This window comes from Brachionichthys hirsutus, chromosome 8, assembly GCF_040956055.1.
Source record: "Brachionichthys hirsutus isolate HB-005 chromosome 8, CSIRO-AGI_Bhir_v1, whole genome shotgun sequence".
Taxonomy (NCBI): Eukaryota; Metazoa; Chordata; class Actinopteri; order Lophiiformes; family Brachionichthyidae; genus Brachionichthys; species Brachionichthys hirsutus.
Genome location: NC_090904.1, coordinates 1,382,440 through 1,396,796, shown reverse-complemented (window position 1 = coordinate 1,396,796; position 14,357 = coordinate 1,382,440). Strand labels below are relative to the sequence as shown.

At 46.9% G+C, this 14,357-nt stretch overlaps 2 protein-coding genes across 2 annotated transcripts; both read left to right on the top strand.

Moving 5' to 3' along the window:
• Positions 1-213: 213 nt before the first annotated feature.
• On the top strand, positions 214-7,286 carry LOC137897989 (la-related protein 4-like). Its single transcript, XM_068741984.1, is given in 16 exon segments — positions 214-228; positions 623-767; positions 1,040-1,250; positions 1,885-2,021; positions 2,365-2,468; positions 2,629-2,739; positions 3,765-3,818; positions 4,416-4,613; positions 4,615-4,632; positions 4,750-4,871; positions 5,298-5,495; positions 5,601-5,652; positions 5,781-5,983; positions 6,038-6,148; positions 6,231-6,402; positions 6,733-7,286. Coding segments are annotated over 16 exon segments (2,235 nt in total). The 3' UTR covers positions 7,117-7,286.
• A 3,235-nt stretch (positions 7,287-10,521) lies between these two features.
• LOC137898477 (cyclic AMP-dependent transcription factor ATF-7-like) lies at positions 10,522-13,827 on the top strand. The gene is made up of 11 exons (XM_068742517.1): positions 10,522-10,569; positions 10,820-10,916; positions 11,001-11,155; positions 11,211-11,336; positions 11,426-11,583; positions 12,149-12,245; positions 12,392-12,511; positions 12,585-12,737; positions 13,112-13,300; positions 13,394-13,499; positions 13,592-13,827. Exons 1-11 carry the CDS (start codon positions 10,522-10,524, stop codon positions 13,825-13,827), a joined length of 1,485 nt encoding a protein of 494 aa, XP_068598618.1.
• The last annotated feature ends 530 nt before the right edge of the window (positions 13,828-14,357 follow it).

The window sequence follows — 14,357 nt, the reverse complement described above, 5'->3', positions numbered from 1 at the left end:
CCCGACGGCCCGGCCGCGATGCTTTGATCCCGGGAAGCAGAGAAGTTGAATTGAGACTTTTGACTGAAAGGCGGTGATTTTCCACTAAAAACGCCGCTTTGGCGTCAGCGACCGGGCCGGACGCGCGATATCACGCAGCCCGACGCGTCCCCCTCGTCCCAACGCGGACTCTGCCTTGTTGGAGGAGCGCGTGCGGATTTGAGGCGCCATGTAATGTACCACGTGACGGTGAGAGAGGCGGGGTCAGAGTGACGAGGGAGCCAATGAAAAGGCTCGACGCAGACGGTGTTGTTGGCCTCCAAGCCTTCCATGCGCGGAAACGTCCTGATCCAATCACCGTCGGGCTTCATTCATTCCGGCTGAGCTCTGCCAGGATAAGGAATCATTTCAGAAGATCTAATAATAATAATAAATATATTCATCATCATCATCATCACACAAGTGAATGTCCAGACCCAGGGTCACCTCGAAGCTACTTCATCACGCTGTTAAATCAGCATCTTCATTTTCTGCCCCTTACAAATGCATTAATTTTTTTATTTCAAACTTGCAAAAAGAGTTATTGCATTTCCGTGTGATGTTGAGTTGTGTTTGATGTGGTGTATATCTTTGTACCATACAGGTTACCACAAAGGGAGGAGGTCTGAACCCCAATGCCGAAGTGTGGCAGGAGGTGCCGAACCACCAGATAGACGCCCCAGAATGGACGGAGTGGACTCAGGATCAAAGTCCTTTGACTTACCTTCCTCCTGCTGACATGACAGATGGTACGGATATCTCCAGTTCTGTGCAGGGAATGTTTTCAAACTTAAGTAAACTAAATGTTGATGTAAACCATACCCGTGTATCTAGTACGGCTGGACGGTATGAGGATAGAGCATGAAAAATGGGAAGAATTATTATTTATATTAACCAGGATGACTACAGATTTGGGAATCGGTACTTTTGTAAGGTTGACAGAGATTATTACGAACGTAAGATGATGTCTGAACATAGTTATTTCACAACCTTTTGCTTTCTTCTTATTCTTTGTTTTTAGGAAACTTGAATGTTCCATTTTCAGAAGAAAAGGAAGCGACTGCTGAACGTGCCCCCGTGCTGTCAGAAGGCATCGGGAGTGGCGTCGACCATGCAGTTTCTGACCCACACTTCACATCGGCAGTCAGTGACGATGTTTCAGAGAATCAGCCGCCGTCTGAGAAGAGCCTCAGAGAGTCATTGAAGAGACGGCTGGAGTTCTGCCTTTCCAGGTACGCAGCTGAGCATTGTGCTAAATAAATACTTTAATTTTCACTCTTGAGTAGGGTTGCAATGGTATGAGATGTTCTTGTATAGGATTGTTGTCTATAGAAATACCGCAGTAGGATGTATACAGTGGGTCTAGTGGTGTAGCTCAAACTGGGCTTCCGTTCTCTCTGACGCAGCCGTTTTGGTTTTTCGGATATCAAAGTCATCCCATATCGCTGATTTGTTGAGAGGAAGACATTCTTTGTTCATCTCTTTTTAAATAAGCGATTGTCCAGGGTATAATAATCCATTTGTAGACTGTAGTATAGCGTGGAATCAGTCACTGTGGCAACCCAGTGTACAGAGTAACCTTCAAAAGGATTTTATTTTAAAAACTGCTTATTTCTGGAGCATAGGCAGGCCGGCTGAAACCATGAAATACTAGTCCTACATAAACCATGACAGAGTACTTGAACTGGTGGGCCGAGTTAAACCATGAAAGTTCATACATGATGAAGAGAAGAAATGCTTACCGGTAGTTTAAACTTTCTTTTCCATCAGAATTTCAACGTGAAATCAGTCAGAAGTGGAAGAAAATATGTGAAACAAAGTCGCCATTTTAGCTTTTAGTCCAGTTTCCATTTTGGGTGTTTGCAGGGAGAACCTGTCCAAGGACCTGTACCTGATCTCCCAAATGGACAGTGATCACTTCGTTCCCATTTGGACCATTGCCTGTATTGAGGATGTCAAAGCTCTCACCACAGACTTGGACCTGATTAAGGATGTTCTGCAAGGTACCAATGCAGACGCGTATAATATAAAATTGTATTTAGGATCTGCCTCTCGGTGTTACCAGTCACCGATAACAATTAAGTGTATCGAGTGTTTGTGCGAGTGTCGCTGCGCTACACACAGCCGGCCGGGTGTTCCCACCATAGTGGGCTTATTGCCAGTGGATCGATAGCAGGCCCGTGCCGACTGAGTCTGAGATGTGTTTGTAGCCATTTTATTCCTGACATAATGAATAATAAAAAATAATGCATGTTGAGATAAGCATATTGTGGAACAGATTACTCTGTTAAGTGTCCGAGGAGACGCGGAGCTTCTCCAGCACGGTGAAAACACTCGTTGTTGCAGCTTCTCCCATGGTGCAAGTGGATAAAACCGGAGAGAATGTTCGGCCAAACCACAGCCGCTGCATCATCATCCTGAGAGAGGTGCCGGAGACCACGCCGGTCGAGGTAAAGTTTGCTAGTACATGCTAAGTTCATGCACTTGAGTTAACAGCTAGCACTACCTACTCCCTGCATTTAAATCTACAAAGATGTGGCTCTGGTTATTGTAGTCCTTGTGCCATGCTCCTTTCCCACCATCGTACGAGTGTTTGACTCTCTTTCACAGGAAGTGGAGGCTCTTTTTAAGAGTGAAAATTGCCCAAAAGTGTTGAGTGCTGAGTTTGCCCACAACAGCAACTGGTACATAACCTTTCAGTCGGACGTGGATGCACAACAGGTACGTGTCGATATTTACAATCCAGAAGGGGGGCGCAGTGTGGCACATGTAGGCATGGAAAGCATAGAACAGGATGTTTAAAAGAAAAAAATAAGATATCAAAAACAGGAACGTTTTAATGACATATTTCACTATTAACATTTAAATGGAAACTCGTGTCTTGTTTTTACCAAGCCTAAAATCGTTATCTAGTCCCCATAAACCTAAACCACTCGTTTTCCCCACCTCCAATCAAAAGTTATCTGCAGATATCAAAAGCATGCAACCCTAGAAATGATGAATAGTAATTACACACCTAGAAAAGAAATGCCCTGCAGGCTGCTGGCTCGCTCCACTCTGCACTGAACGATGATTCCGGCGTGTGCGTTACACACAACATTGTGTGGCTTTTACCGTTGCGTAACACAACAACATGACATCGGTTATTAATGGCAGCCTTGACCTTTGCCGAGGTGACGTCAATGACCTTGGTGTGTGTCAAAGACTTGTGCTTCAGCTTGCCGTTGTTCAACTGCCCATGTTACATGCGCTATTCCCATGGATAGGTGCTCCCAAAATATTGTTTGGCGACTTGCTGCTGAAATTCTTATTTCTGATTCTAAATTATGAGCACTGAACATCTAGAAAGAATTCACTTTTACAGGGAATCATTTTGTTCCTCAATATCTCGGTTGATTGACTGCTGTTTATGGAATTTGACAGTCATGTAGGGGAGGGGGGGGGGTCTCTAACATACCACTGCATTTAATCCATATCGGATACAGAATGAAGTCGTAAAAATATATAATTTTAACATTAGACTTATTAAAAGGCTGTTAGAAATACACATAAATGCTGATTCACTTTTACTTTCCATGGTTGGTGTCAATGAAGAATGTAGAACCTTTTGGTGCTGATCCGGATCACCATGTGGACGGTGTTAACCTAATAGGGGGGGGGGGGGGGGTGAGCTGCTCGGCGGAGGTCTGCGATCTCTCCGAGTGCTTTTCTTGTTGGATAATAATTCCGCTCCATTTTCTCTTCAGGCTTTCCGATACTTGAGAGAGGAAGTGAAAATGTTCCAGGGAAAACCGGTGATGGTGAGTTCTGAGATGCATCGCGGTATTTCCCTTTCGATCGGACCGGCGCCGCGGTCCGCTGCTGGAGTTGTGCTGTCAGCTGTTTTGTCTCCAGTCATGAGACCAGTCTGGTCGACTGAGCCGGAGCCTTAGGAATGCCCTTGGGATTAGTTTGTTCAGAGATTTGATGAGCAGGGAGGTGATTATCACAACGGTCTCACACCCAGATATCAGATGTTTGAGTTTCCCGTTAGCCTTTCTGATGGGTTAGTAACTAAAAACGTTCCTGCTGGACGTAAACTTGGCTTTACCTGATGTCCCGGTTCTGTTTCGCCCAGTGATGATCAGTATCGCGCTTGGAAGGATCCGTGAGCACTGTGGCTGGCTGGGGACTAGCCTTCTCTGTCTGTTGTGGCTCTGGCTCTGTGCTCTCCTTCCTCTTCCCCCCCCCCCCCCCCCCCCCCCCCCCCCCCCGAGTCAGTGCAGTGTTTTATGGCCTCATGACCGTGGAATGAGACTGAGGGATTACTATGCGGTTCACTGTAGTTACAGCGGAGGTGCTGCATCTTCACTCATAGAAAACGTGTTTCTTACCCCCCCCCCCCCCCCCCCCCACAGGCCCGCATAAAGGCCATTAACACATTCTTTGGTAAGAATGGCTCCTTTGGCAGTGTGGATACCAGCGTGTACAGACAGCACGCCCAGCCCCCGGCCCAGTATGGCTCCCCGGTCTACGTGCAGCAGGTGTACAGTCCTCCCCAGCAGTACCCCGTTTACCCTTTGGTGTCCCCGTCCTGGAACTCCTCCGTCATGTCTTTTCTTTGAAACGCCAGTGGTGAGAGCCCTTCATTATTACAGGACAAACTATTCTTGCACTTTCTGGTCTGAGCTTCGCTGCTTGAACTCAAATAAAACGGGTATTTTTAATTCGGCTTCCATATTTTCCTTCCAGGCACCGTTCCCAAATGGCCGATTCATGAATGGTTACACCAATCTGAGGGCCTACAAAGGAGACTCGGCCGCACACGGGGAGCAGGGACACGAGGTCATGTTCCAACACATGAGCAAGAACCGGTAAGTTCCAAGTCTTTCTTTCATAGCAGTCTATAATTATTGAACATTTATCAAGCAGGAAATGCACCTAAATCCAAAGGAAACAAGGCGGTTTCCCTTTTCGTTCCTTATTGACCTCAATTATTACTTTAATTGTTGTCTTTTTGCTTTTCTACTTACAACAAATTGCACATTAATTTCAACATTATGTTGAGCACATATGAAAGGGATGTCTTTTGAATGCGTCCTTTGATTGAAGCTCATTGGCTGAAATCATGCATTGATTCAAATGTAAGACAAGCTATTCTATTGTTATATATATATGTTACTACTTGATACCTCTGTCCGCATTGCTATTATTGATTACCCTTGCGCGGGCCTAAAGTATCGGTTTGCTCGTTGTCGCGTTGACGGTGAGTTAAGTGTGAGTCCTTTGTGTACGTGCAGAGACCATGTTAATGGTCACCCTGGCTTTGGGGACATGCATCCTTCTTTTCTGGGGATCTCGATGGAAGGTGTTCCTGATCCCTTGAGCCCACAGTCCCTCCCGACGTCAGGGTCGCCGACCGGCACCATGTCAGTGACCCCTCCCAGCTTTAAAGACTCTTCACTGGCTGGATATCCAAACGGGGCTGGACAGGGCAGGTGAGTGGAGGACGAGCTGCTCGGCTGTTGATGTAGAAGTGGAAATGCTACAGCAGAGGCCGTTGCAGCGGATGTGCTGTGAATGACTCTCCGTCGTCTTTGTAGAAGGAGCGGCCACAGGAGCACAAGGAGGAGAAGAGAAGAGGAACACGCCACGGTCCGTCGTTTACCCAGCGTCCTCGGCGTCAATCAGCCGCTTCTTCACTCGTAGACCGAGAGGTTTGTCTCTGTCGTGTCTTTATAACTCGCTTTACCTGCTGGCTCCTGTCTCCCTGCGCGATGCAGCGGCCTGTTCCTGAGATGGAGGTCAAGGCGCCATCTTCACCGAAGTTTGACCTCGCCGCCTCTAACTTTCCTCCTCTGCCGGGGTCAGCGGTCGCCGCGCAGGGAGACGCCGCACCAGAGACGCGCCTTTCTGATGTCGTTCGTGGTGTGAAGGTTCAGGTACCGGTCCGTGTCCTGATCTTTTGGATATCTTCTACCCTACAGTCTGTACGAATGCCCATCCTAACTTTAAATCATCTATTATTTCAGACGGCGAGTCAACGCGCCCCCCCCGCCTCAGAGGATGCTACGGCCACATCGGATTGTGTGGCCTTGCTAGCTAAACCTGCTGCTGCGACGCCGCAGTCGGGGGTAGCATCGGTATCGAGGTAAGTTTGACTTCAGTAACATCCGGGAATAAAAGCGTGTATCAATGGAGAATAACATCTGCTCTAATTTTTGTCACTGTAGCATTTGTCCTCTGGGAAAAGGAGAGGATAAGGCTGAAAGTCCGATTCCGAAGGGAACCGTGTCCCAATCCGCACAGGCTGCCTCTCCAACAGCATCAGAACCTGCCCCGTCCACCTGCATCCAGTCTGTAGAAGGACCTGCCTCACCTTCCTCAAGTCCAGCGTCAGACCTGGTGAGACCGGCCCCCCGGGGTATCGGTGATATCAGCTAGTGCGTACTCTATTGATTCATAGTTCATTCTGAGAACCGCTTGGACTATGATCTGTTCATTGAAGCAAATCTCATTGAGGTATTTATTTTAAACTCCGAATATGGTCGTGGGAAATGATTCCACTGAGATCTTTATTGGTTAACTCTCAGATAATGAGATTTCCTGCAGCAGTAATCACTGCCGTCCATAAAGCTTTCGCACGATTGATATTTTAATATTTTGGAACACGTGGTCTTAAAACAAGGATACCCGTAATGTGAATTCTCTTTTCATCCCTCATTCTTCGGAAAGGTCTCGAGAAAGCTCAGCTACGCAGAGGTGTGCCAGAAGCTGGCTAAGGACCCCCCGCCTGCACAGACGCCCTGCCCCTCCCCTCCAGCGCTGTCGCACAGCCAGCCCTTACAAGAGCTCAAGGTGAACGGTGTGGAGGAGCCTCCGCCCAGCTGCAAGTGTGCTGCAGACAAACCGGTTAAATCCAGAGACTGCCGGCCCCCTCGCCAACCGTTACGATCCTACAGGGGGGCGAATGGCCAAGTTAACCCCGGAGCCGCGGGCAGGTGCCCGAAGACTCGAGAGCAACAGAGAGGCCTGAATACTGGCAAGTTGTTTCCCCCACAGCGGGGAGGCAGACACAGCGGCAAAGAACAGAACATTCCCCCGGCATCGCCAAAATAACCCGAGGAAAAGCATGAACTGGAACAGGAATCAAAGCGGAAAACATGTAAATACTATAAGATATGTAAATACACAGATAAATATATTTCAGTTGGCAGACTGTCACATATTCTCTTTACATTTTTACAGACTTGAAAGGAAAGCAAAGAATTCTAAAAATGCTTTTAGTCTGAGGAAAGAGCGGCAATGAGGGGTTGGACACATTTTAATAAGTAATGTGAAATGAACCACGGGTCCCCAAATCAGACAAGTGTGTGTGTGCGTGCACGGTGGTGTTTGAGAGCACGAAAGGGATGTTTAACTTTCAGAGTGACAAGGCAAACATGGTTTCGATCTTATTGGCAATTTAATTTGCAGTTTTATTCTGTGGTGGTTAATTTGATTTACACAGAAATCTAGGATGTGTATTTATGCAAATGATATTCATAACTGGGAACCTGGTCTAGAAATGACGCTGTGGATCGCCCCGTTGCCTGTCTGTGTGTCAGGATTGTGATTGTTAAACGTGGGGGTTGTTTCTGAAGCGAGTTCTGCGATGCGGTCGGTGAGTTGGGATGTTCCAACGCTGACATTTGGCCTCAAGCACGGATTGTTTGAACAGTGAATGAATGTAAAAGGCCAAATTCAGAGGATCCATCTACATGAGCAGGATCACGGTGATTATGGGATACAATTTCAGTTTCTTTGTAGATGATCATCTTTTCAGTGGAGACTAATCTGCATGTAAATTGTTTAGACCTGTTGGACTGGAGGTCGTCTGGAACAGAATCAGGATTTTCACCTGATGAAAGTGCTACTTGATGTATTTGCCTGTAGCTCGACTTTATTTGATGGCATACAGAAGGACAAATGTTTTTAACACAAGTTCACATTTAAGTGTCATGTTTGCAAATGTCTATTATGTAGTAGTTTTCCTAATCTGGGTGTGTATACAGATTTAAGTTTGAGTTTGATTTCAAATGAGATTGTGTTCCTGCTGTAGACAAAAGGAAATTTGTGATGCTTTCTGATCTAATTTTTGTCCCGTAGTATTTTTAGGCTCATGTGTCCGAGGGAGCGTTCTTTGTTATTGATGACTCGATTGACCTCTGATCTGTACAGCCACGTAGAGCAGAGACATGCCTGCAGCGGTGGAAATTGAATTCCACTATTCTTTGCTTTCAAGGTGTTTAATCGTTACAGAAGTAATAGCTGGAAATACTTACCTTTTGTCATTTCATCATCGTAGTATGGTTTTCAAGATGTAACTGAATTGATTTAGTCAAAGTAAATTATTAATGTTCTTTAGTTGAATATCATAGGTTTGCCTTTAGATACATGATTTGTGTGTGCTGAAATGGATTTAACGTCATTGTAAAATATATTGCGTCTTGGAATGACGAGTTCAGTTGGCTCCTGTGTGTAGTTTATGTCTGATGATGAAAGAAAGAGGTTGCACCAGACTGGAACTATTATCTCAAACCCTTCGTGCCTCAACAGCCGTTGATTTCAGTAAATGTGCAAGTTTGTGCACATCATTGAGCAAGGCTATTTAGCCGAGTGTCAAAATCCAATAATGTCTGAACGTGACACCCAGAAACTTGATCCTGTTCGGTGTAAACTGCGGTGTAATGCGTGTTCCGGTGCATTGGATTGGGCTGGGAGCCTGGTGTGAGTGAGTGTATGACCTATAACCTTCACAATCAAACTTACTGTAGAATTTCCATTTCTGCCAAGTACACACTGGTTATGTGAAGTGTGTTTTATTGTTGAGCCTCCATTTCTGACAATAAAAAAATATTTTTAAGCACTCAGTTACACTTGGTTTGCTCTGCATCGTGGTCACGTGTTTGAATTGTCATCAAAACCTCAAGTGTGGGACCTGTTGAATTTATTTGATATAAACTTGGAAATTTTTTTCCGTCGCACAAGCCCTCAAGTATTTTTTCATTTTTTTTTTTTCAAATTTACATTTGAATTGCTGAGCAGAAGATGGCTCCTACTCTACCGGGAAGGCAATGCTTATCTGTGCACGGAGCCGCTTCAAGTGTCTGTAAAACCTTTGTGTACTGCAGATATTTAACCAGGTTTTGTCTTACAAACTTTTGGCTCAATCGTTCACCTCTGAATCTGTGATTTTCAATGTAAAAAAAAAAAAAGCACTTTATATAATACCTATGAAAACAGATATAGGGTGTAAAATCATACAAAGTGGGTTTCAAACATTAAACTGTACGAGGCGAATAGAATATAGCATAAATCAGGAGCTATATTCCATCAAATGTCATTGGAATTATTATCAGGTAGTAGTAGGCGGGTTATTGTCCTACGTCATCACTGTGACGTCACGCTGTGCCAAGTCCCAGCTCTCGCGGTGTTTTGCAAATGGAAGCGTCAGAGTGTCAACAACGGTCAGGCACAGCGTCGCTGTCCGGAGCAGGGAGGGAGGAGTAAAGAGGCAATTTCAATATTGGGTGAGTTTGTCACATTTTTAAATAATCCGGTGTAAAAAATAAATTCACATTTGATTTAATATTCGAGAATTCTGCGATGTTTACTCACGACCAGAGCGCGGATTACGAGGACTGTTTTTTTTTTCTCCCCTTAGCATTAGCATGCTAACTGTTATGCTAGCTACTTGGCGGACCTACTAGTGTCAACTAACAGGCGGCGACGAGCGACGCTCCGACTAGCAGTTAGCTTTAGCTTAGCCGTGTTGTGGCTTGCAGCTACACTGACATGCACGCCTGGCGAGCTGCAGCTGGGAGGCTACGTTCAGTAATGAGGGATTTGTGGTGGTTTCGTCACGTTTGTTGTGATGACACGGTTGTCATGTTTTGGTGTGGTTAGCGTTATGCTATACTGAGGCCTAATTCTCATGAAGTCGCAGCCAAATCATTTCCCTTTTAACCCATCTGGGTCCTCAGCCACCCACCCAGCGAGCTAGCTAGCTAGCTACGGACGAACGACCTCCGTAGCTTGTGCGCTATCTTGCTTCAGGACTACTTGCTGCTTCACCGTTTAACGCTTCTCACCAACGATCCTTGTCCGAAGCAAACGTCCCCGGCAGGCCGTGACAGTTCGGCCTGCTCGCCTCTTAACCAGTTACCACTGGGGATCGTAAGATCACGGTTGTTGGACGTTCCTTGACACAGATGAGGGCATTAAATGAACGGGACTGGTCTTCTTCCACCAACAGGTGCCTGATATGTCAGACAGACGGTAACATTTCAGTGTTTGCTGCTCAACCTTATTGCTTCTGGATAATCAGCAGGCGTTGATATAAATCAATAAACGTTGCACGTTTGGAACATGCAGTAGTTCAACCACGACCGCTGAACTTGTGGCTTGAGCATCATCTCGTGTGCCTTTACACGCGCCTTTGAATAGAACCCGCTGCTCTCGTTTGCAGAACCTTTACCTGAGATGGGGGATGACCGACCTTTCGTCTGCACTGCCCTTGGATGTGGGCAGGTACGACCTCACATTCATGCATGAATAACCCTGTAAAATGAATCCTTGACTCTCCAGCCTGATGAAATGGCTTAGCTTAACTTTGACTTGGTTAATGTCCAGAGAGGGAGCGTCCATCTGATGTAATTTCAAAATAAATTACGTTCACGCAAATAGTTTGTCATCAACACTGTTACTACACCGTTGTTATACTTTATATTCTTTACATCAGTACTTAAATGTTTTATTTTTTCTCTTCACTTGTGTTTAGAGATTCACAAACGAAGACCATCTGTCAGTCCACAAACACAAGCATGAAATGACATTAAAATTTGGTCCTGCAAGAACAGACTCTGTCATCATTGCAGGTAATCACGTTGTGATTGGCATTAATATTCGATAAATGAAGCCCAATAACCAAGGAGGGGTTCATGAGCCTTTTGTGTTTGCAGACCAGACACCGACTCCCACACGCTTTCTGAAGAACTGTGAGGAGGTCGGACTGTTCAATGAGCTGGCCAGCTCCTTCGAGCAAGAGTTTGTTAAAGCACATGAAGATGAGCAGAGGGCAAAACACCCGGTGAGAAAACGGATGAGCGTTCACAGCGCTAGGATTGATTCTGGGCTACATGAACATGAACTGAATGACTTTTCTTCTCAAGGCTGCACCTTTACAAACACCATCTGAAGTTAAAGCTGAGAATGAGGCTCCTTTACAAGCTGAATCTTCCTCTCCGGAAAGTCCAGATTCTTCGTCCAGCATGTCGGAAGATGATGGAGATTCACGGGTGAGAAGCGAGGGTCGACAGATTAAGCTGCTTTTTATATCCATTTATAAATGGGGAAATAAATTGCTTTTTTTTTTTCTGGTCAGCAGGAGATTGTCACAAAGGCAGTAGCAAGCTCTGCCCCGACTCCGACCATTGTGCGTCCGGGAACGCTTCCTCTTCACCTGAGTAATGACCCGCTTCACCCGACTCTGCCTTCGCCAACATCTGTCATCACTCAAGCTCCTCCCTCCAACAGGCAGCTTGGGTAAACTGCAGCGTGTTCTTATTGATTGCTGCCACGTAATTGTCCGTTTATTTCTAAATCCACTTTAGCCACTAACAACAACAAAAAAGCAAATTGCTAAACGTTCAGTTCTGTTTTAGTGGAGGACTTTAACAGGAACTGCTCTTCCTTTAGCACCTCGTGCAATTTTGCATCCACCTCAACAGGTATATCCTAAAATATTGCCTTTTATAGTAAATTACTGAAACATATCTCCTCGCTTAATGTTGGTAATTGTGTACATTTATTTGGTTTGAATAGTTAAATACTAGAAATATAAAGGAGATCTTTTTCATGGCCTCAATCGGAGTCGCTGCCGAGCCAAGTGTGACACCTAGTGGAGACATGCAGTATTCTGGCATTTGGGTAAATACAAATGATGGTTTGAAATACTCACCAATGCCTAAAGTAAAACATCTGTTGTTGCGACTAGAGGCTTGAGGTTTTTAGCATGTTCGGACAGAGCTTTCCGCTGCCAGTCTGAATTCTGTCACTAGAGACAGAAAGGAGGAGGAGCCATTGAAAAGGTTATTATTTGTGTGAACAGCTCCCCAACAGGCTCTTTTCCTTTGGTGAGGCACCTCCCCAATGGGCAGACGGTCCCTCTCCTCCCCAGTCCTGTGCAGATGACCTCTGTCATATCTGTAAGTCTTCTTTTTATAACATTGAGGAGCGAGTTTAGGTTCCCTTTCAACATATTTGTATCATTTTTCTAAACATTCTTTCTCCTTCTATCTCTCCCTACTACCTTTCCTCCGTCCATCTGTGTCGGATACGTTGTGATGTGGAGCTTGCCAGGCCTGTGAACTCGGTGCCCAACATCCCTGGGATTCCAGGACCTCCAGCTGGGGGGGCAAGCAGTGGGTCATCATCCCCATCTGGGTACAGCCTGCTCTCTGAGACCAAGATGGTAAGCACGCTGTAAAACCGGATTGACCGTTTAAATGTGTTGGACTACGTTTGTATCCGTGTTTGTTTTGTAGCGCCTCAAAGCAGCGCTCGCTCATCAGGGCACGGCTGCACAGGATGGGCCTGCTGGGATGGCAGGATCGTCCATCCCAGCCGTGCCCCAGCGGCAGGAACAGAGCCAACAACCTTCTCAGAACTCTGATGCGCCATCACCTGCCCAGCCTCAGGTACTACACGTGCCATACCGTAAGCAGATATACAAGGGTACAATGCACTGACATGAAAGGAGGCAAAATCATTTCTTAAATATTACTTCCACGTTTCTAAATTAACCCTTTGAGTGCCATTAAACGTCTAAAGACGCTTTTTGAAACGCAAACATTCGAATCTGCCTCTCTTCAACGGCCAATCACTCCAGAACGCTAAATGGTCGGAACACACTTTTTATTTTCTGATGAAAGAAGACTTTAATGTTTTATTTGGTAGGTTCGGCGTGTGCATAGTCCGAGTAAAGAAACCGGGGCACTCGGCATGTAGCTGCACCTGCTTAAAACTCCCTTTACAAAATCCGTGTCTTGACCCCCCCCTGCTCACTCCTCAGGTGTCCCCCGCCCAGCCGACAGGAGGCCGGCGGCGGCGAGCTACAGAGATGGATCCGGATGAAAGGAGACAGCGCTTTCTGGAGCGAAACCGAGCGGCCGCCACCCGCTGCAGGCAAAAACGAAAGATATGGGTCAACTCTTTAGAGAAGAAGGCAGACGATCTGGTCAACATGAACGTCTCCCTGTCTGTGAGTTGGACCTTTCCTCGTCAGTCCGGGCTGTCGGTGCTGTAAACACGACCACACTGAGAATCCGTTTGTACGTCTGTGTGCGACCGTCAGACTGAAGTGACCCTCCTGAGAAACGAGGTGGCCCAGCTGAAGCAGCTGCTCCTCGCCCACAAAGACTGCCCGGTCACCCTGATGCAGAAGAAGGCCGCTTTCTTGGGTAACCATTGAAGGTCACGGGCACCTTGTCAGGATCCATCCGTCATACCGTCCATCTCGTCTAAGGGTGAATGTTTCTGTCTCTGCCTCCAGCTGCAGGAGGAGAGGAAGCCTCTCGGGAGACTCCCACCGACCCCAGCGGCTCACAGGCGGCGGTTATCCAGCACGGCCCGTCACCCCCAGCCCCGGCCTCCAGTCCGGGGGCCACCATCAACGGGCTGAGCGTCCGCGCCGCCGAGGCCGTGGCTATGTCGGTCTTGGCCGGCATGGGGTTGGGCCAGCCGGCGGGGGTCGACGTGGCGACGCATTCGCAGTCGGCCTCGAGATGATGCGCCGACGCAGGTAGTCGGCGTGGACTCGAGCGGCGCTCGGAGGTCGGACGTTACAGTGTTTGCCCTTCACCGCCACCCCGGAGTAAAGCCGCGTTTCCACTAAACACTCACAGTCTGGCACCCTGACAACTCGTGCCTCGGCCATGCCTTCACGCACCTCAAACCGACATTCGTTTCTCGCTTTACTTCCAAATCGATCAACTTAGCGACCATCTTCTCTCCAGCTCACCCCCTCACCTGCGCCGCACACTTCTTCATCACACGCACTCGATGGCCACACGGAGCTCAGCTACTCTTGTAAACAGCAGGAACAGTCGAATGTTTAGTCTTCTTTTTTTGTATGTGATTGTTTGTTTCAACAAAGAGAAGCTTTGTTTGAGGAAAAGGCTGCAGGCAGCGACGCAAAAGACAAAAAAAAAAGAGAACGTGGAGAATCCTCGAGCGCAGCCGACAAGATGACTGTTTGCCCTGAGTCGAACCACCCATTGAATATCGGATCAGCGCGCTCGATACTGACCTGGGATGAA